General features: G+C 38.3%; 1 protein-coding gene across 3 annotated transcripts in view; it reads right to left on the bottom strand.

Moving 5' to 3' along the window:
* NSMAF (neutral sphingomyelinase activation associated factor) overlaps positions 1-21,698 on the bottom strand; it is a 72,455-nt gene extending 50,757 nt beyond the window's left edge. Inside the window, exons 1-2 of one of the 3 annotated variants that reach the window (XM_036907559.2) lie at positions 21,396-21,698; positions 5,374-5,463 (exon numbers count right to left, since the gene is read on the bottom strand). In XM_036907559.2, the coding sequence (XP_036763454.2) occupies positions 5,374-5,463; positions 21,396-21,451 (146 nt within the window). In that variant the 5' untranslated portion in view covers positions 21,452-21,698. The remainder of the gene's footprint in view (positions 1-5,373; positions 5,464-21,395) is intronic. The other 2 variants (XM_036907557.2, XM_036907558.2) reach the window with 2 other exon arrangements.
* Positions 21,699-22,376: the final 678 nt, after the last annotated feature.

Raw genomic sequence — 22,376 nt, 5'->3', positions numbered from 1 at the left:
GTCAGATAATAAATATTTTCAACTTTGCAGGCCATATGGTCTCTGTTACAACTATTTAACTCTGCTGTTGTAGCAGAAATGCAACCACATATTATACATGAACAAATGGGTGTGGCTGAGCTCCAATAAAACTTCATTTGCAGAACAAGTGGTAGGCCAGATTTCATCTGAGGGCCATAGTTTGTGGCCCAGATTTTATTCATTAGGGATTTAAATTTTTATTATTCCTTTTATGTTTATTATATAGAATTCATCAACAAAGAACAACTTATCTATTATTTGTTTACCCTCATGAACAATTTATACAAGGAAAGCAGAAAAATATGCTTGATTCTTTACCTTTATCAAGTTTCAAAACAATGAGTATCCTTCAAAGGAGCTGATATACATATATCATTTTGAACTCATAGATGTTAATAATTCTGATACATTTCAATCCATTACGGTCATTATTCTTTTTTGATGTTCAATTTGCACCATTTTTGCACAGCTCTTCAACTTGGCCCCATACTTTTTAAAAACAATGTACATTAGTTTTTGATACCTTCTTATTTGCCAGTATGATTACATGTTCCAGGCTTATCTTGCACATTTTCTGTCCCCAGACTTTGACCCAGCTACTTCTCCAAAGAGCCCTCATTCCTTTTATTTATTTTTATTCTTTTCTTTTTATTTATTTTATTAAAGTATTATTGAATACACTCTTATGAAGGTTTCACATGAAAAAACAATGTGGTTACTCCATTTACCCATATTATCAAGTCTCCACCCATACCCCAATGCAGTCACTATCCATCAGTGCAGCAAGATGCCAGAGATCTACCATGTGCCTCCTCTGTGATACACTGTTCTCCCCGTGAACCCCCACACCATGTGTACTAAACATAATACCCCTCAGTCCCCTTCGCCCTCCCACAACCCTTCCCTTTAACCACTAGTTCATTCTTGGAGTCTCTTAGTCTGCTGCCATTTTGTTCTTTCAGTTTTGCTTCATTGTTATATTCCACAAATGAGGGAAATTATTTGGCATTTGTCTTTCTCTGCCTGGCTTATTTCACTGAGCATAATGTCCTCCAGTTCCATCCATGTGTTGCAAATGGTAGGATTTCTTTCTTTCTTATGGCTGAATAGTATTCCATTGTATATGTGTACCACATCTTCTTTATCCATTCATCTACAGATGGACACTTAGGTTGCTTCCATATCTTGGCTATTGTAAAAAGTGCTGTGATAAACATAGGAGGGCATATGTCTTTTTGAATCTGAGAAATTATATTCTTTGGGTATATTCCAAGGAGTGGGATTCCAGGGTCAAATGGTATTTCTATTTTTAGTTTTTTGAGGAACCTCCATATTGCTTTCCACAATGGTTGTACAGGCTAACATTCCCACCAGCAGTGTAGGAGGGTTCCCCTTTCTTGGCATCCTCGCCAGCATTTGTTGTTCTTAGTCTTTTCGATGCTGGCCATCCTTACTGGTGTGAGGTGATATCTCATTGTGGTTTTAATTCGCATTTTCCTTATGATTAGTTATGTGGAGCATCTTTTCATGTATCTGTTGGCCATCTGAATTTCTTCTTTGGAGAACTGTCTCTTCATATCCTTTGCCCATTTGTTAACCGGGTTATTTGCTTTTTGGGTGTTGAGGCATGTAAGTTCTTTATATATTTTGGATGTTAACCCCTTGTCAGATATGTCATTTACAAATATATTCTCCCATACTGTAGGATGTCTTTTTGTTTTGTTGATGATGTCCTTTGCCGTACAAAAACTTTTTAGTTTGATGTAGTCCCATGAGTTCATTTTTGCTTTTGTTTCCCTTTCTCGAGGAGATGGCTTCAGGAAGAAGTTGCTCATGCTTATATTCAGGAGATGTTTGCCTATGTTGTCTTTTAAGAGTTTTATGGTTTCACGACTTTCATTCAAGTCTTTAATCCATTTCGAGTTTACTTTTGTGTATGGGGTTAAACAATAATCCAGTTTCATTCTCTTGCATGTAGCTGTCCAGTTTTGCCAACACCAGCTGTTGAAGAGGCTGTCATTTTCCCATTGTATGTCCATGTGCATTCCTCTTCTCTAATTTGTATTTCATTTATCAGCTCCTCCACCGTATTTAATCTGCTTTTAAAACCTTCCATTGTCTGTTTAATTTCTGATACTAGGTTCCGTAATGATTGGATGTTCAACCGGAATTCATTCCTGAGTTCTTGAATATTTTTCTGTACCTCCATGAGCATGTTTATGATTTTTATTTTGAAATCTCTTTCAGGAAGATTCATGAGGTCAATTTCATTTGACTCTCCATCTGGTGTATTTCTGATTTTGCTTCGAACCAGGTTCCTTTGATGTTTCATATTTGTATGTGGCACCCTCTAGTGTCCAGAAGCTCTATTCTGTGGAGATGCTCAGCCCCTGGAGCAATGTCAGGGACCGCAGGGGAGTGGTGTTGGTGCCTGTGGGGAGGAAAAAGCTGTTTCCTGCTTTCCAGCTGCTATGCTTGTCTCCACTGCCAGAACTAGTGGGCCGAGCACACAGGTATAAGCCTCTATGCTTTGCGTTTGTAGCTGCTGTTGGCAGGGCTGGCTGGGAGGAAGGTGCAGCAGGCTGTGTATCATGGACAGGGGCCGTGGGGCTGCATAGCCAGCCAGGAGGCTGGAACACCTGAAGATCATGAAATTTCCCAACCTGTTGGGCAGAGTGCACTTGGACAATTTTGTCTACCTGTCCTTTCTCCTGAGCAGTAAGCTCTGTGCAGTCCTTGCCCCTTTAGCAGCCCTCTCACTGGTAGGAAGTCTCTCAGACTGCCTGCCTTTCTTCTGTCCCAGAGCAGCCAGATATGGATCCCTGTTTTCCACAAGCGGCTGGAATCTCAGTCTCTCCAGGTATTCTGCCTGTCTTAGCTTTCCAACCCCCTAATCACCAAGCACCAAGTAATGTAGGTTTGCGTCCCAGAGCAGATCTCTAGAGTAGGTGTTCAGCAGTCCCAGGCCTCCTCTCTCTCCCCGCTCTGTTTCTCTTTCTCCCACCAGTGAGCTGTGGTGGGGGAAGGGCTTGGATGCTGCCAGGCCACTGCTTTGGTACATTATCCTGTTCTGTGAGGTTTATTCTTTTCTCCAGGTGTATGCAGTCTGATGCAGCCCTCTTTCTTGTTGCTCTTTCAGGATTAGTTGTATTAACTATATTTTCATATTATATGCAGTTTTAGGAGGAAGCCTCTGTCTCACCTCTCATGCCACCATCTTTGATGTCAATCCTCCTCATTCCTTTTAGTGGGAAGTGGTATTCAGAGATCATAATCTTGGTACTCATTGCACTGAGTTGTTTCTATGCCTTTTCAAAGGGAGAAGGGCTAGAAAATACTTTCTTTTAAAAGAAAAGCATATGAATCCACAAAAGCACCTCAAATTCAAATGTAAGATCACAAGGTTTTTACTTAACTCCTTTAATATTAGATTTGAATCTGGTTTATACTGAAAATTTTGGTCTTGTCATTAACATATTACTGATTTGCTTTATCTAACTATATAAATCTATGTGCACGTGTACATAAAGCAGTTTCAAAATAATACCAAAATTATTAATAACATTAGTTCCAGAACAGTTTACAACTGTTTTGCAATTCGTTTTCAACTTGGGATATATCTCACCAGAGACACAAATTATGTTGTAAAGCTGACTAAACTAATTCTTCTCTATGGTTAACCCTCCAACATTATATATTTAAGTATATTTGTTTCACTTTCTTTTTGTTTTTATGATTTACTATTTCTCTTGAAATTTAATACTGTATTAAAATACATATAAAATATTTCTATGTTTCTATAACCACAGTTATAAAATAACATTTGGAGAAGTTTAGTTGTTATCTCTGTGCTATCCCCCAATCTCTTCCTCTTCTGTGTAGATAAGCATTTCCACTAGCTTTTATTATGCTTTTTAAAATACATAATTGTAAGATTTTTACAACTATAACAAAAAATTATCCCCTTTGTATATGAAAGATAGGATATGATACACAGTATTCTGCCCCTTACTTTTTGCATTTAATACTTCCTAGAGATGTTCCATGGCAATATATGGAATGTCTTCATTCCTTTGATACAGTTGCATAGTATTCCATTATGTGCATACTCCATAATCTATTCAGTAAGTCCCCCTATTGGATCATTTTCAATACTTTGCTATTACAAATAGCTTCTATAAATAACCTTGTACATAGGTCCATTTATATTTTTCCATTGTATCTTTGTGATAGAAGTAGCACTGCAAGATCAGTAGGTTAATGTGCATGCAATCTTGCTTGATATTACCAAATTCACTTCCATGGGGCTGCACCATGTCACCTCAACGATAGCTCCAAAGTTACGAAAACAGGGTTCAATTATCTAACTTATACGTGTGTTTTAATAATACACAAATGTATTTAATTTTAAGCAAGATATTATTATGATATAGGATAGAGAAGTATTTGGAAGACAAAAAAAAAGTATGGAATTAGGGAAAAGAACAGAGCAAAATTTCAGGAGTAAGAAAGGTAGGTGCTATTTGCATGGAATAGGAACTGTCTAATTTGAATGAATACTAAGGAAAAGGATAAGTCCTAAACTACCAAACAAAAAGGCAGCTGATTTTTACTGTGGCTTGTATTTAAACAAATACTACATGGTTTTGTTTCTTTTTGGATAAAACCTGAAGAACACTAAAAATTAAAGTGTTTATCTAATATCAAGCATGTTCTAAGCTATGGCTTATAAAGTTGTTAAATGACATTCCCAAAGGAAATCATTAGCAATACATTTTTGCTGGAATGACTTTCACCTTTGTTTGTTCCAAGTTGGCATTTTAAACAAAAAACTTCATCATATACTTTTGTAGATAGCTTTCAAAGGTATGACGGAAGAAACAGAATCTGTTTTTATAATAAGTAGTAGGTATTAAAATACAGAGAAAACTCATTTTGCTTTTAGTTCCGATAGAATTATTCATTTTTAAAATACTGATTTTTATACCACTCTGGTGTTTTATGATCATTACTTTGTAACACCATAACCCAAATCATTGAGAGTATAAGTACAAAATGGAGGCAAGAAAAAAGTGATGGAATGAATCAGAGCCTGTCCAGCTGATTTAAGATACCCACAACTGTAGAGGAATCAGTACACATTACTTCTCAGTTTTGGAAAATATTTAAAGTTATGACAGCAACTTATAAATTCCCCTTTTCTAATACCAAGGAAAGTATTTATCTAATACCAAGGAATTTCTAATACCAAGGAAGGGGAAAAATATGTATGGTTGTATACTTAATTTAAAAAATATCACACAACAACAACATAAAGGTTTGTTAGTCTGAAGATCCCCAAATCTTCCTTACCTTTCATTCTGACTACCCTTGTGCTGAATGTGATTCGCCGTATGCTGTTCGAAGTAGTACTCCTCCAAGTTAAGCAGGAGCAAGGAAAATCTAAATTTGGAAAAAACAAAACAAAACCTCATGCTTATTTTTTACGAAGTATAAGAATAAGAGAGTGTAAGAAAAATATAAAGCAGAATATTTAGAGCATTAATTACCAAAGTGTTTTTCCATTCATTAAGTCAACAAATACTTATTAAGTGTACATTATGTATCAGGTACTCCTTTCTACCCATTGGGGAGAAGGCAACAGACAGATCTGTCTGGCTGTCTCTAAAATACTGTAAATTAAAAAATTGTTTACCAGGTGGATTTATTATTCCTTTACAGAAACCCCAATTTTCACTAAATAAAACATTCTTACCTGAGCAAAGCATGGAGCTTTTCTACCTACAGAGTTTCCATCCTCTGTCTCCCCTGACTGACACGCTGGGTGTCCTCACCTCGCCTTTCCTACCCCACGCCCCACTCCAATGTCACGTACTCCCACAAGGCCATGTGCCTCTGAGAGGCAGATCCTTAGACATTCCCTTGTAATAACCAATCTAATGCTTTGTACACAACGAGTGTTTAATAAATAAGTAAACCGAACTAAATGGGATTGAAACATAGTTCTTTTAAAGTTTTAAGTGTAACTTAAAAAAATAAAAGCTAATAAGCAACAGTATTAATTTAGTAGTATGGCCACAGAAGCACATTTATGGCAAAGAACTGAAAGGAAGTGCTCTGTGGTGAGGACCAGGGACACCAATGGCATCTAGATTTAAGGGGAAAAGGTTTCACGGAAAGTGAAGGACTTCAGATGGGTCTTGAGTTCTGGTGTGCTGGAGGATTGAATACGGCAAATGTTTTATTTCTGCAACCTCTGGAAATGTCACTAAAATGTATACAAAAATATTTTTTAATGGTAAAACGACAGAACAAAGAAAATTGGAGAGACAAAAAAGCAGATGAGATATTAGCAACAAATGTGCCAGAAATGGAAAGCAGATGGGAGAAATGAGCAGTGATCAGAAACCAGAATAGAGAATGCCTCCAGAAAAGGTTCCAGGTAGGAGAAAACCAAGTCAAGTCACAGGACTTCCAAAAGGTTCTAAATTGCAGGTATCAGGTAACAAGAAGGCAGGGATGAAGCATGGTGAGGAATATTAAAAGTCTGCATGACGTCAGTAGCCCAGATTATTCCCCTGATGGTTATTCCTGCCTCAGTCTGGAACATGGGTTTTTCTATAAAAAATTTACACCAAGCACACTGGGGAACAGGGCTATGGCAAGAGAAGAGGGTGATTAAACAAAAAGCAGAAACACATATACCACTCCAAGCAGAAGTCTGTTGGATTATTTTGGAAAAAACTAGATAGCCCTAGAGAAAAGTACACACTAGTATCTGAAAGAGCCAGGTCTCTACAACATCATCCATAGTGAGCCCAATAGAAAAGGCCTGCCCACAGGGACATAGAATTAGATATTTCACACTTAAATGGGCAAGCCAAGATCACCAGCCTGTAACAAGAAAGAACTAGACCAAAACAAGCAGCAGAAACTAACTTGAAGGACTAGAGACAATGCAGAGAACAGAAGAAAAGGTCAAATGACTATAATTAATATCCTTACCAAGAAGAAATTACATCCAGAGCATAGAAAATACTGCTTATTAAAAAATTCTGAACCAAAATAAATAAATAAATAACTCATAAATTAACAATAATGACAGCAGGAACCACCTTTACATAATAGGTGACTTTTATTGACCTGGTCTACATTTTTAAATCCTTGAACAAGAATTACTCATAGGCTAAAATTCCAGAGCTCAATGTAAATGCTCACTCTTAATACTTATTCTGAATTTCAACACAATCACAAGAGTTGGAATTACCAGGTACAGTCCTTTAATGCATCAGATAATTTCCTGGAAGGTTGAAATCATAGAGTTACTTACTATTTACTTGCCCCTTATTTTTAGCTTATGTCTTAATGACTCAAAACCCTCTGCTTGGGCTGGAGTTATACAAACCATTCTTCTCCCTCTTGATCTCCCCACTCCTCCTCTTAGTGAGTAAAGCAAAATAAGCATTCTTCAATAAGACAATGGCATAATTTTATTGCTGTGAAGCACAAGCAATCTTCATAGATTATCACTTCTTCTGTGCAATTATTAAAATATAATCCTATCCTTAAGATTGTTAAAATGTCCACACAGCCCTAAGTGATCTACATATATCAGTGCAATCCCTAACAAAATATCAATGGCATTTACTGTAGAAATAGAAAAAAAATTCTAAAATTTATATCGAATTAAATAAAGAGCCAAAATAGTCAAGAAAGAAAAATATAGCTGGAAGTCTCACAGTTCCTGATTTCAAAACATATTATAAAGCTACAGTAATCAAAGATGTGGTACAAGCATAAACACACACCAGTGGAATAGAATAGAGAACTTAGAAATAAATCCTTGTGCATATGGTCAAACGATTTTTGACAAGGGTTCCAAGGCCACACACAATGGGAAAAGTCTCTTCACCAAATGGTGATGGGAAAACTGCACAGCCATGCACAAAAGAATGAAGTTGGATCCTTACTTTACACCATATACAAAATTTAACTCAATAAAGACCTAAATATAAAACCTGAAACTATAAAACTCCTAGAAGAAAACACAAGGGGAAAGTTTCATGACATTGGATTTGGCAATGATTTCTTGGCTATGACACCAAAGTCATAGGCAAAAAGCCAAAATAGATAAACATGATTATGTTAAACGTAAAAACTTCTGTGTAGCAAAGAAAACAGTCAACAGAAAGAGATAGCAACCTACAGAACTAGAGAAAATATTTGCAAATCATTTGATAAGGAGTTAATATCTTTAATATATAAAGAACTCTTACAGCTCAACAACAATTTAACCCAATTAAAAAAATGGTCCAAAGATTTGAACAGACACTTGTCTGAAGAAGATATATAAATGGCCAAAAAATACATGAAAAGATACTCAACGTCAGTAATCATCAGGAAAATGCAAATCAAAACCACAGTATCACTGTACACGCTATTAAAAAAAAAGAAAAGAACAAATGCTGGTGAGAATGTGGAAAAATTAGAACCATTGTATATTGCTGGTGGAATTGTAAAATGGTACAGCTATAATGGAAAACAGTATAGAGGCTCCTCAAAAAATTAAAAACAGAACTACCAGCAGTCCCACTTCTGGGGTATATATCCAAAAGACTGAAAAGAGGATGTCCAAGAGATATTTGCACATTCATGTTCACTGCAGCATTATTCACAATAGCCAAGAGGTAGAAGCAACTCAAATGTCCATTGACAGATGGAATGAATGAAGAAAATGTGGTATATACATACAATGGAATATTACCCAGCCTTTAAAAAGGAAATCCTGTCATATGCTTACAATACGGACAAACCATTCTGCTAGGTGAAATAAGCCAGTCACAAAAGACAAAAAGCAAATTATTCCACTTACATGAAGTATCTAAAGTAATCAAACTCTTACTAAGAGAAAATAGCATGATGGTTGCCAGGGACTGGGGGTAGGAGAAAAATTGGAGTTGTTCAGAGAGTTTCAGTTTCCCAGGTGAAAAAATTTTGGAGATATTTTGGACAATAATATGAACATAGTTAATACTTAAGATGGTACATCTTATTTGTTTTTTACCACAATAAAAAAAATAATCATATCAACTACTGTAGAACTAGGAAATGAATTCAACTTGGTAAATGAACTATAGCCTCCTTAATATACCAATATGCATATTTTGTAAGAAATGTAAAAACAGATGAAGGGATATAACTAAATCATATTATTAAAAATTAAAGTATCAGGAACTTAGATTCTGTTTTTTTTTTATTTTTGCTGAAGAATCCATTTATACCTGCTTTAAATATTTTGTATGTAAAAATTATTACAATAAAGTTTCATGGTGTTTTGAATGATGATTTTCAAACTACGGTCTATAATAAGGTAAAAGTTTCCACACTTAAAAAAAATTAAAATTACTTTTATAATCTTATAATCTCACTCACTAGCATTGTATCAGAGTGTAAAGTTCTCTTTAGGAGATTCCTGGCCTTGCCCCTGGTTTTTCCTCAGCTTAATCCATCTTTACAGAAGGGTGGTGATACTCTTTTTAGATAATTTACTCTAAAAAGCAACTTAACTTTCCTAAAAAGATTCTGCCTCATCATTATCTCACCTAAATTTTAAAGCATACTGTTCAACACTAATCAGCAACATAAAATAAATTTACTGGAGGCAGCCCACAGCATAACCTTGCATTCATGCCCACTCAACATTAACTCTGTGTGGATGAATAGTATTTATATTGGAGCCAGAAGATTTTGCTAGTCAATCATTTCTCCAGATTGGAGATTGAAGCAGGCCTCACTGTGGTGCGGAGGCTGCACCATAGGCTTAGATGCACAATGCCATGATGCCTCAGTGATGTGTACACAGGCAGAGGAAAGGGCCCAGGTGTCGGGTTTCTGCCATCTCTACTCTGAACACCCCAGCACTACCTTGGATAAAGCTAGACTGTAGTGACCCCACCACCTAGAGAGTTGGTTTAACTAAAGTGGGCATTTTTGTAAGCTTCTTTAAATGGCTTCTGAAACAAAGACAACATTAAGAAAAGTGTTGAACAGCCAAGGTCAAGGACACCACTGAAACCTCCTCCGGTGGTACATTTGATAGCAACCTCTGTATAGTCATTCGAACAAATACTCCACATTTACTATATTAACTTCTCCTTTCTCAATTCTGCTATTAAGATACCACAAAAACAAATCCTATTCTTTGCCAAAGTTCACATGAACTAAATACTGCATCTCCCTGACCTACCAGTCAGAACTCTGTCAAAAAAGGTTAGCATGGTACGACTTCATAGGGAATTCACGCTGGAGATTGGTGACAACAGCTTCTAGGTTATAAATAGTCTGTCTGATGTAGAATTAGCACTAAACCTACTTTTGCTCATGTGTTCTTTCTGCACCTTTCAAAGTTCCTAGATCACTGAAACAATTCTGTGGTTTCAAACTCAAACTCTTACAAGAGTTTGAGCTCAAGACACGTAAGCACATGGGTGCCCTTTAAATCTGCACCCATTTTCTGAAAGGTTATTCTGTCACTTTCAGTCTGATGCTCCATATCATTAACAAAGGACAAAGAAAGAGCCACTTTCTCTGTCATAAATCAATTTAACATACTGGGCTGGCCCTGGGCAGCAGCCTTTGAACACAACTTCAGGAGGCTTAGAATTGTTTTAAACTATAGCGCATTTTTAAAGGCCACCACTCATTTGGTGTTTTAATTTTCGTAGTGCTAATTGTGCGAGTCTGTTAAATCCTTTTAATCTGTCCTTGGCTGGTGACCTTCTTGCTTATATTTTAAAAAATATAAACTCAGAGGAACACTACCTATATAACCATCTATGTTTATTTGCTTGTCTGATTTTCTGTAACTCTTCACCAAAGAACATTTGCATAGGATGTTCTGAATTATATTTTTGATAGTTTGGCAAACTTTCTGGATCAATAACACCTAACTATTTTTTCTCTTGAAACTTTAAATATATGCCTTCTGAAAAATATAGATTCTATGTATGACCTATACAGATCCTTCCTAATCCCACTAGACCTCAACAATAAATAACTTGATAGGATTACTTTTCCTGAAGTTTGCTGTCATTACTGCTTGGTTTATTGATTTGTCTTTAATATTCAGTTTTGTAAAGTTCTCAAGTTCTCTGCCTTAAGATAAATGAAAACTTCAACAACAGAGGCCAAAGACTTATAATTATATCTCACTAAGCATTGGTTAAGTAAGGCCCCCCATCATTTTCTGTATTGCTACTTCCTGTTTTCATCTCTATCAGGTACACACTCACGCAGGTAGCCTGTGACGGAAGAACGCATTTCTGTTATCTCTGTTCCTCTTTCCAAGGAGTTCTCTGAGTTTCTCTCTCTGGCTCATGGATTCCCTGCAGATGCCTGTCGCCTGGACATTCAGAGCCCAGTGCCTCATCTCCTAGCAGGTCCTCTTCAGCAGCTCTGCCATTTGTCAGCACCAGATTCTCATTGTCAGTCCCATCCTAACAAGCTGCAGTGATAGCTAAAACACACATTAATCCTCTTTCGGAATAAAATTGGACTCCTTTTATTATCCATATTCTGCACATTTGTATGGAGCATCTGAGTGACTATCATTTCTAGTCCTCAAACCAATTGTTTTTTCATGTAAATTACTGGTCCCTCCTCCCCTGGAGTAGCATTTCATCCCATGCCTGTTGTCCTCCACTGTAACCAATTTCCCTACTTCATCTGGCCTTTTGATCCCTTCTCTTGGGAGTAAGGTTAAAGCTGTCCTCTTATCACTCAGCCAGGCTCTAGGAAATTCCACTCTGCTCTGAGTATGTGAGATGCAGTCACTTCCTCTGGCAGGATGGTTCAGGTATGGAAATTCCTTTTACTGACACCACCCATAAAGCCAGTTGTTTCTATTTGCAAGTCTCACCTGTCTATGAGAACAAATGGTAACAATACCACCTGTGCTCTCAAAGTCTTTCAATTTCCTAAAGGATGATGCTTCCACAAGCCTTCTCTATACTATCAAGAAGACAAACAAAGAAGTGTAGCATGAAGGAACTAAATAAACAAATAAAGGGACAAGATGAATGCTAATTACTATTCTCTAGAACAGTGCTTCTCAAACTATACACAATCACCTATGATTCTTGTTAACATACAGATTCTGGTGCAGTAGATCTGGGGTGGTGAGATTCTGCATTTTCTAACCAGTTCCCAGGCAATGCTAACACTGCTGGCCCAGATCACACTTTGAGTAATGAGGTTCTAGTATGTACATAAACCAGGCTTTGATTATTCCTGAACCATTCTGAATTTCAGACATACCATAAAAATGAGCACTGGCCTATCTTTAAAAACAGAAGCAGCATATTATGGTGGGAAAGGGGCTGGACTTGGATCAGAGAACAATGTTCTAGCCTTAATTCAGCAGTGACTTGGCAGTTGGACTTTTAGTCAAATCACATTACTTTCTTAGGGCTCAATTACAAAACTGAGTAGAGGGAGCCAGATTAGATTACCTCAAAAGTCCCTTCTTAACCAGTGGATTTATAGAAATCAGCAGGAATCCTCTTTCAGGCATTATTGTAGTATTGAAGTCAAAGAAACAATCTCAATACAGATCCTCTAAAACTGCTGGATAAATACTAAAAACTCTTTTCAAACGCTTGGCTGAGGTGATGGAAAAGTAAGGGAAAGTCTTAGAAGAGAGGAGTTAGCAGGCACAGGACAGTCTTTTCTCCTGGTGGCTTTGAACAGTGCTGAGTAATAAAGAGCCTGAAATCTTTAGGGCCATGTGGCCTGATGGGACAATCATTGTGAGGGATGTGGAAAAAGCTAAAATGCCTAAAGGTACCAGCTTCCCAGGGAGGAAATAAAAACCACCCACATGACCTTCCCTACGGGGAGAGAGTGGTCTTTACTCTGGGCTGGGGGCAAAGTAAGTCTCCCTTGAGTATCTGGAAACCACAAGCCTGCTTGGACACACTTTTGGTAATTCACACTACCTGTTTAGCCCAATAAAACTCAAGACAAACCAATTTGGTGTCTCCTGCCAATCCAGGCAGAAATAAATGTAAATACTTTCTGGAAAAATTCGCGTTAAATCCAGGCCTGCCAGAATTCCCAAGGATAAACTTCCAGGGAACAAGAGCCCACAGTCAAAAATCTAAAAAAAAAAGTGAGGAAATAAAATTATTAAAGGAGGGTCAGTACAAACAACCAAATACTTAATCAAACCTGTCAAGGCCACAGATAACTTATTTTCTGTATCTGATCATGCCAATAGATAAGTTTAAAGAAATAGAAAGACATCAAAAGTGTAACAAAGGAACATATTTTCAACAAGAATGACCAGTCATAAATGAGCAAATAGGACAGAAATGTCAAAATATATTTGAAATTAAAATTCAAACTAATGGGAGAGACAGCAAATTAGGCAACTAGAGAAAAAAATCAGTAAATTGTAAAATGGAATTAAATAACCCACAATGAAGCAAAGAAAAATAAAGATAGATAGTAAAGAGTCATGACACATTTAAAAATGGAGAGAAGCAGTTAGCATGGCCACCATCGAAAAGACAAGGAACAACAAATGCCAGTGAGGACGCAGAGGAAGGGGAACCCTCCTACACTGCTGGTGGAAATGTAAATTAGTTTAACCATTGTGGAAAGCAATATGGAGGTTCCTCAAAAAACTAAAAATAGAAATACCATTTGACCCAAGAATTCCACTCCTAGGAATTTACCCAAAGAAAGATCTCAGATTCAAAAAGACATATGCACCCCTATGTTTATCACAGCACTATTTACAATAGCCAAGATATGGAAGCAACCTAAGTGTCCATCCGTAGATGAATGGATAAAGAAGATGTGGTACATATACACAATGGAATATTATTCAGCCATAAGAAGAAAACAAATTCTACCATTTGTAACAACATGAATGGAGCTAGAGGGCATTATGCTCAGTGAAATAAGCCAGGTGGAGAAAGACAAGTACCAAATGATTTCCCTCATTTGTGGAGTATAACGACAAAGAAAAACTGAAGGAACAAAACAGCAGCAGACTCACAGACTCCAAGAAGAGACTAGTGGTTACCAAAGGGGAAAGGTGGGGGAGGATGGCTGGGGAGAGAGGGAGAAGGGAATAGAGGGGTATTATGATTACTACACATGGTGTGGTGGGTGGTCACAGGGAAGACAGTGTAGCACAGAGAAGACAAGTAGTGACTCTGTGGCATCTTACTACACTGATGGACAGTGACTTCAATGGGGTATTGGGGGGGGACTTGATAATATGGGTGAAGGTAGTAACCACAGTGTTTTTCATGTGAAACCTTCATAAGAGTGTTTATAAATGACACCTTAATAAAAAAAAAACACCTTAAAAAAAAAAGGCAATATTCCAGGAACTAAAGGCCTTAACTCCAAATTTTCCAAAACTATTTCAGCTTTAAGAACACCCGGTGGATAAAAAGAAATCTCTCTATAGACAAACAGCAAAACACTACAAGGAAGGGATCTTGAAAGCAGCCAGAGAAAAGACATTGCTTACAAAGAATAATTCGACTTGAAAAATACGGGTTTGTTGTAGGCTGTGCTCCCAGAAAAGAAGGCAGTCTCTTGCAAAGTTCTATGGAAAACCTGCTATGGCCTCATGTTAAAGGCAACAGTTCTGGTCAACCCACAAGGCTTGAACCCTGTCCTTAACTACACCAGAGAGGGCAGGGGTGAGTCCCTAACCATGAACACGAGGACAACAAATCCTGCCCCTATCCTGTCATTATCCTACAGACTCAAGTGCAAGACTTAGACAGCCCCAGTTAAGCCAGGGAAGAGGTGTGACCAACCCACTCTTGCAAACTCAAGTTGGGTGTGTCAAGCCAAAGTTCCATCCAGTGTAGCGCTACTGTATCCTGGCTGCTGGTCTCTCCAAGCAATGCAGGTTTCTCCTGGAATCTTGAAGCCTGACCTGCCAGGTACCTAGGTGTTACACAAGCAGGGCATGGCACATCTGTTACTAACTTTTGCTCTTTTGAGTTTTCTCCACTGAATGTTGCTCCAGCAAGTCTGGTACATATTCCCTGGACATTTGCCTTTGTGTGCACAACCTTCTAAATGCTGAGTAAAGTATACATCTAACAAAAATGATTTCTAAAACAAGAGCAACATAAGGACATGTTTGGACAGACAAAAGCAAACATAATTTACTACCATCAGACCCTTAGCAGGGGACTCCTAGAGGGTATTTTTTAGAAAAGAGAAAACAATTCCATAGGGAAGATATATATGCAAAAGGAATGGTGAACCAAGATAGTTGTAAATATGCAAGTAAAACTATACAATCATTAACTAGACCTTTATAATGTCTCATTTGTAGATTTAAATAGTGGATTAAAAATACAGATTAAAAACACTGGACAATAACAGACTATAATTTCAGATGGGATAACAGGTTTCTAAGTAGAGTAGGGTTTTTAAGTATTCTAGGGCCTTTATATTGTTAGGGAGTAGGGTAAAGCAAATGATTAGCTTCAGACTTTAAGTTGGAGTATAAATATTAAAATTTCAAGGGTAAGCACTAGAAAAACAAACAGAACAGAGACCTTCCATACTCCTTAGGAAAAATGAAAGGGAACAGGGGTCTTAGTTAATCCAAATGAAGGGAAAAAGATAAAATTAAAGAACAATATTAAAAAAATAAATCCAAATAAATGTGTACTACTAATAAATGTAAATGGACTAATCTGTCAAGAAAAAACTGTCAGAATGAATTATTAAAAAGCCTAGCTATAGGTTGTTTATAAGAAATAGACCTAAAACCTAAGGTCACCAAAAAAATAAAAGGAAAAGAAGGAAAAATTTCATATAATGCAAATAACCAAAAGAAATCTTAATATTAGACAAAATAGAAAAAAAGGGATTATTAGAAGTAGGTCATTATATATTGATGAGATAGCCAATTCACTAAGAAGATAGCAATTCTAAATTATACAGACTTAAATAACACACCCAAAAATATATATAGCAAAAAGTGATAGAAATACAAGGCAAAATGTGCAGCACGAAACATCTCCCAGTAACTGATAAATTAATCAGAAAAATTTCATTAAGGAAACAGATCTAAACATAATTAACAAGCTTAGTGTTATAAATACATATATAGAATATTGTACCAATATTAATGTACATCTACTTTCAACCTCACATCAGACAGTTGTGAGAAATGACCACACGTGAAGTCATAATACATAAATCCACAGAACTAGGATTATACAGACTTTATTCACTGAACACAGGTTAAAAAATAAAAAAGATAATTTTCAAAATCTATGAGTTGGAAATATTACGACACAATTCAGAACATCTGATGGGTAAAAAATGAAATTGCAGTGATATTTAGAAAAAAATTAAGCAGTGAATTCAATAAATGCTCATTCCTATTTGATATCATTTAAAAAACAAATTTAAATGAAAATCATATAGCAAAAACATTTAAAATCCATTTATGAGTAGATCTTGTGTCTTCTTAAATATTAGCCATTTTGGATGAAGTTACTTTGTGACAGTTATATGGGAATAAGGCAATAGGCTAATAATGTACTTTGGGTAAAGCCAAAGTAAATTTTAAGTTAATAAAAATATTTGCAACATTTATTTCCTCTGCCACTGTTTTTTGCTGTTGTTATGTGAGAAAAATAAACCTTTTTTTTTAAAGTTATAGTTGAATAGATTTCTTTGGATCCATCAGCATTCCTAAGGAGTGCTGATTCTATAGTTTATTGCCATTTCCAACACCTGGATCTATAAAGGGATTAAAAGAATAAGGTGATCACTCTCAGAAATGAAAGAATAAACAGGAGTACATAACAAATCACTCTGCCCTCTCAACAGGTATGTTTAGTATAATGAATACAGACTCAATTGATAACAAATTAAGTAAAAGGTTCATTATCAGACAATAAATTTAAGATCAGCATAACCAAGAGAATATATACACCGAATGTCTGAAGCAAAGTTGGAGTCTAAGAAATGTCTGTGAAATGATTAATATAATATATGGGTCCACCCAATATAGAATTCATGATCACTAATGTTTTACCTTGATGACAGCTTATAAACTGCAGCTAGTTTGTGTGACATTCATTATACAGAGAAAACTGTGATGCTCCTCCAGTAGGAATATGCCTCAACAATCTAAATTTCTGCACCACTAAGAAGAAAATAGCTGGAGTCCTAACAAACCACTCCTAGATGTGAAGATAAAAAATATTTAACAATTAGAAATATATTAAATAGCAACAGTTTATAAAATACCTCCCTCTGCTAATCCACTGTACACATGAAAGGCAGGTGAATCGTCTTTTAAAATTTGTTTCATTTATCAGATGAAAGACCTGAATGTAAGTCATGAAACCATAAACTCTTAGAAGAATGAGCAATTTTTTCCTGAATACATCTCCTTGGGCAAGGGAAACAAAAGCAAAAATGAATGAATGGGACTACATCAAACTAAAATGCTTCTGTACAGCAGAGGACACTATCAGCAGAACAAAAAGGTAATCTATAGTATGGGAGACTATAGTCATAAATGATTTATCCAATAAGGGGTTAACAACCAAAATATATAAAGAGCTCACATGCCTCAACCCCCAAAAAACAAATAACCCAATTAAAAAATGGGCAGAGGATCTGAACAGACACTTCTCCAAAGAAATTTAGATGGCCAACAGGCACATGAAAAGATGCTCCACATCGCTAATTATCAGGAAAATGCAAATTAAAACCAAAATGAGATATCACTAGTTAGGATGGCCAACATCCAAAGGACAAGGAAAAACAAATGCTGGTGAGGATGTGGAAAAAGGGGAACCATCCTATACTGTGGGTGGGATTGTAAGTTAGTTCAACCACTGTGAAAAGCAATACAGAGGTTCATCAAAAAACTAAGAACACAAATACAATTTGACCCAGGTATCCCACTCCTAGGAATTTACTGGAAGAAAACAACATTCCAGATTCAAAAAGACATATGCACCCCTATGTTTATTGCAGCACTATTTACAATAGCCAAGACATGGAAGCAACCTAAGTGTCCATCAGTATATGAATGGATAAAGATGTGGTACATATATACAATGGAGTATTATTCAGCCATAAGAAGAAAACAAATCCTACCATTTGCAACAACATGGATGGAACATGTATTATGCTCAGTGAAATAAACCAGAGAAAGACAAGTACCAAATGATTTCACTCATCTGTGGAGTATAAGAACGAAGCAAAAACTGAAGGAACAAAATAGCAGCAGATTCACAGACTCCAAGGGACTAGTGGTTACCAAAGGGGAGGGGTTGGGAGGAAGGGAGAGGGGGATTAAGGGGCACTATAATTAGCACTCACAAAATGGGTAGGTCGGGGGAAGGCAGTATAGCATGGAGATGACAAGTAGTGACACTGTGGCATCTTACTACACTGATAGTGATTATAATGGGGTTGGAGGGACTTGATAATATGGGTGAATGTTGAAAACACAATGTTGCTCATGTGAAACCTTCATAAGATTGTATATCAATGATACCTTAACTTAAAAAATTGTTAAATTTATCTTCATTAATACCTGCATAGGACATTAAAAAAAAAACCCAGTAAAATCAACATAGTTCTCACCATCTAAACCTTAATCAGGATACTAGTGCACTTAATTTGCATGGTCAAGTTACTGTCTGTTCTCTAATACTGAAAATCATCAAAGCATTTCTGTATAAACATCACCAATAAAGGGCACCACTGTACAATTGTTCAAACCTGAAACCTGAGAGTAGGGCTGCTATGTTTAGCAAATAAAAATACAGGATGCTAGTTTAATTTGAATTTCAGATAAATTACAAATAATTTTTAGCATAACTATGTAGCAAATATTGCACGGGACATACTTATACTAAAAGGTATTTTTTTTGTTCATCTGGCCCTTATTTTAACTGAAAACTCTAGCTAGGATTATTCCTCTATTATCTCTTACATGCAATCCATCACACCAAGACCTGTCAATTCTACCTCCTAAAAACATTTAAAATCCACCTACTTTTCTCCTTTCTGCCAGCACCTTGGTCTAATCCACTAATCCAAGAATCTCCCCACTGTCTGTCTGCTTCTACTTTTGCAGAAGTATCACTTACTCTAAATGTACTAGTATCAATTTAACACCAAGAAAAATAAATGCTAACTTCAAGTTTTTACCTTTTCTGGGGTCATTGTTTGGTAGAAGTAGAATCTAAAACTTCTACAGCAACTTGAGAGAGGCCAATGGACTCACAACTCCGAAGAGAAGGCTTTCATGGGTAACCCGTTGCAACAGTCCCAAGGAAAGTAACACTTCTCTTGGGCATGATAGAGACAATGACCTGTATCAATCATTTTGCTAACTCGTGTTCATTTGCTAACAAAGGGATGAGCCAGGGAAAATCTGTAAAGAAATAGTAGATTTGGGGCCCAAAATAGTTGGTTTAAAATATTCTTGTCTTTCAGAGTGAATTCTAAGATTTTTAAAAAGGCTGACTGATTCTAACCCACATCTGATTTTGAGGCAGATTCCCTGTCATTCAAATTGGCTATCCTATGGATGCCATCCTGGTTAGCATCTGCCCATCGGCACATGGAGTAGAGCATTAAGGAATCTGAACAGTCAGCAAGTGGAATTCAAGTAAACGTAAAATATGTGGCACCAACTTTTTCAGATCACTGATTCGCAGGAACAGTTGCTGCTTCCTGATGATGAATAAACATTTTGGTTCTGAAAGCTAGTTATTCTGGAGTGTACTAGTGGTCACATTGTCTGATCAATGGATACCAACAAAGTAGATTACACAGAGAAATGTAAGTGCAGCCTGTAAGATTTGTGTGACATGCAAGAGCTATACAAGCTAACCAATTAAACACAAATTACTGCTATCAAAATAACTGGCAGTTCTAAAGAACACAGGTCTTCTTGTTTATCAAGGAGTCCACAGAATTGTTACAAATTACTATTAGATCATAGAACATGATGGCAATTCAAGTGTTCTGAAGTTCTTACAATGTAAATTTGAACATTTAATACAGAATACTACTAGTCTCAATGTTGTTAGCACCAAACAAAGAAACTCTTTCACTCAAGCTCTTTTCACATGAAACAAGCATTATAAACAAGGTCAGAGAGCCTCTACAAGCGAGTGCTGCTTCATTTACGGTCCAGTTATTATTTAATTTTAACGAACTTTTCTGTAGATAAAACCTAATCACACTACCAAACATGTTCTTTGAATCCATACCCAAGATTAATTTTTTGGTGTACGCTATCTTCTCTATAGTGCAAAATGAAATTTCAGACACCAGAGATTAGAAAGGGATCTGAATGTTTGGATCAAAGGGGTCAAGTCAACACCTATAAAACAAGTGTGGATGCTGCAAGATCACATAAACCTTAAAGTTAGTCTACATTTGCATTTCCATATGTAATCTGCTTTGTTGGTGTCCATTGATCACACAACAACGTTGATATGCTAGCAGCCCTGTGAAATATCTAGTTCCCACAACCAAAGTAGTACTTGTAGAATAATTCATTTCCAGTTCGTTTTGGCACCTGGGACCACAAACCCCAGATCAGCAAGTCGTTTTGGTCTGTCACCAGAGAGGCATTAGGAAGTACACTTAGAGCAGAAGTGAGCCTTCTTCTGAGACCTCCCTCGGGACCGGAGAATCAGAAACTCTCAAAGGGCACTGCTGAGTCCGTTTAGTCGTGGGACCCCAAATCCTCACCGGAATGCGAGTGATAAACACGGCTGTGCCTCACAGCTATACAATTTCCAATAGAAAGCCTTCAAATACACTTATAACGTCCACTGCTCGGTAGAAAATGTTTGGGGGGTTGGCCCTCAGCTTTTTTCAGAAGAGGGCCTTTTTTGAGGCCCTCCTCCCGGCCCAGAGTTAGTTAGGTATTTTGCTTTATGTGTGGAGAAGTTGGCAAACACCACGCGCGGCTATGTGAGGCACCAGCGTCCACCACGCGCAGGCTGGGTGGTCGCCGAGCTGCCCGGGGCCGCCTGGGTGGCACAACCCGCCGGCGCCGGCCCGAGGGCTCAGGCCCAAGGCGCGCCACCCGTGGGCAGGCGTCCGCAGAGCCCGCTCCCGCGCCCCCACCTCGCCCCTCCAGGGAGCGCCCGCCGGCGCGCCTGCCGCGTCCCCGCGCGGCCTCTTCCGGTTGAGCCGGGCCGCGGCCGCCGGGCTCTGGCTGCGGCCCTCCAGGCTCGCGGCGCCGGGCCCCACGCCGGGCCCCGCTCCGCAGGGCTCCGGCCGGCAGCCCACTCCTGCCGCTGACCCTCCCCGCCGCCGGGCCGGGCGCTCACCTCTCCTTGGAGTAGAGTTGCTGCTGCAGCGCCCGCTTCTTCCGGATGAACGCCATGGAGGGCGGGCAGGGCCGGGGGCGCGCGCGGCGTGCGGAGGCCCGGGGGAGGGCAGTGCGCCTGCCGGCCTGGCTTCCCGCGCGGCGCAGCTCGGCGGCCGACGGCCCGTCCCGGCTGCTCACCGCGGCATCTCCGCGTGGGGACCCGCGGTGCCGTGACTCAGGCCCGGAGGAGGGGCGCGCGGTGACCCGAGTCGCCCCGAAACCCAGGCCGCCGCAGGTGCTCGCGGAGTCCCGGCGGCCCGCCTAGGATCCGTCCTTGCGCACTGATCATTCGCCCCTTTACCAACCACTGCGCGGCTCCATTAGGATTTTAAGCTTGAAAACGGATGTTTGTCCGTAAATTAAACCACATTGTCGGCCACGGGGACGCGAGATAATATTTGGGGCCCTTAGTGTCTTAGTAGTTGAAATAGTGGGTCGCATGCCTTTTTTATCTGACAACTTTCTTGAGATACAACCAAGCAATCCACCCATTTAAGGTGTACCATTCACTGTTTTATAGTATGCACAGGTATGTACCACGGTCAGTACGGTTTGGGAACATTACCTCATCTCAAGAAGAAACACATACCCTTTAGTTATAACCCGCCCGCCCGCCACCAATACCCTTTGGTTATTACCCGCCTAGCCCCCAGCTCTTTCCCTTAGCAAATAGTAATCGAGTTTCTGCTTCTAAATTTGCCTATTCCAGCCATTTCATGTAAATGTAATCATACAATATGTATCCTTTCATGCCTGGCTTTTATCATTTAAAGTGTTTTCAAGATTCATCCATGTATCAGTACTTCCTTCCTACTGATTGCTGCAGAGTATTCCATTGTACAGATATGCCAGATTTTATTTGTTCACTAGCTGATGGACATTTCAGTTGTTTACACACTGGCTGTCACGAATAATGCTGCTATGAACATTTGTGTAGGTG

Source organism: Manis pentadactyla, chromosome 3 (genome assembly GCF_030020395.1).
Source record: "Manis pentadactyla isolate mManPen7 chromosome 3, mManPen7.hap1, whole genome shotgun sequence".
Classification (NCBI taxonomy): Eukaryota; Metazoa; Chordata; class Mammalia; order Pholidota; family Manidae; genus Manis; species Manis pentadactyla.
Note: the sequence above shows the minus strand (reverse complement) of the source record. Positions and strands in the feature narration are given on the sequence as shown.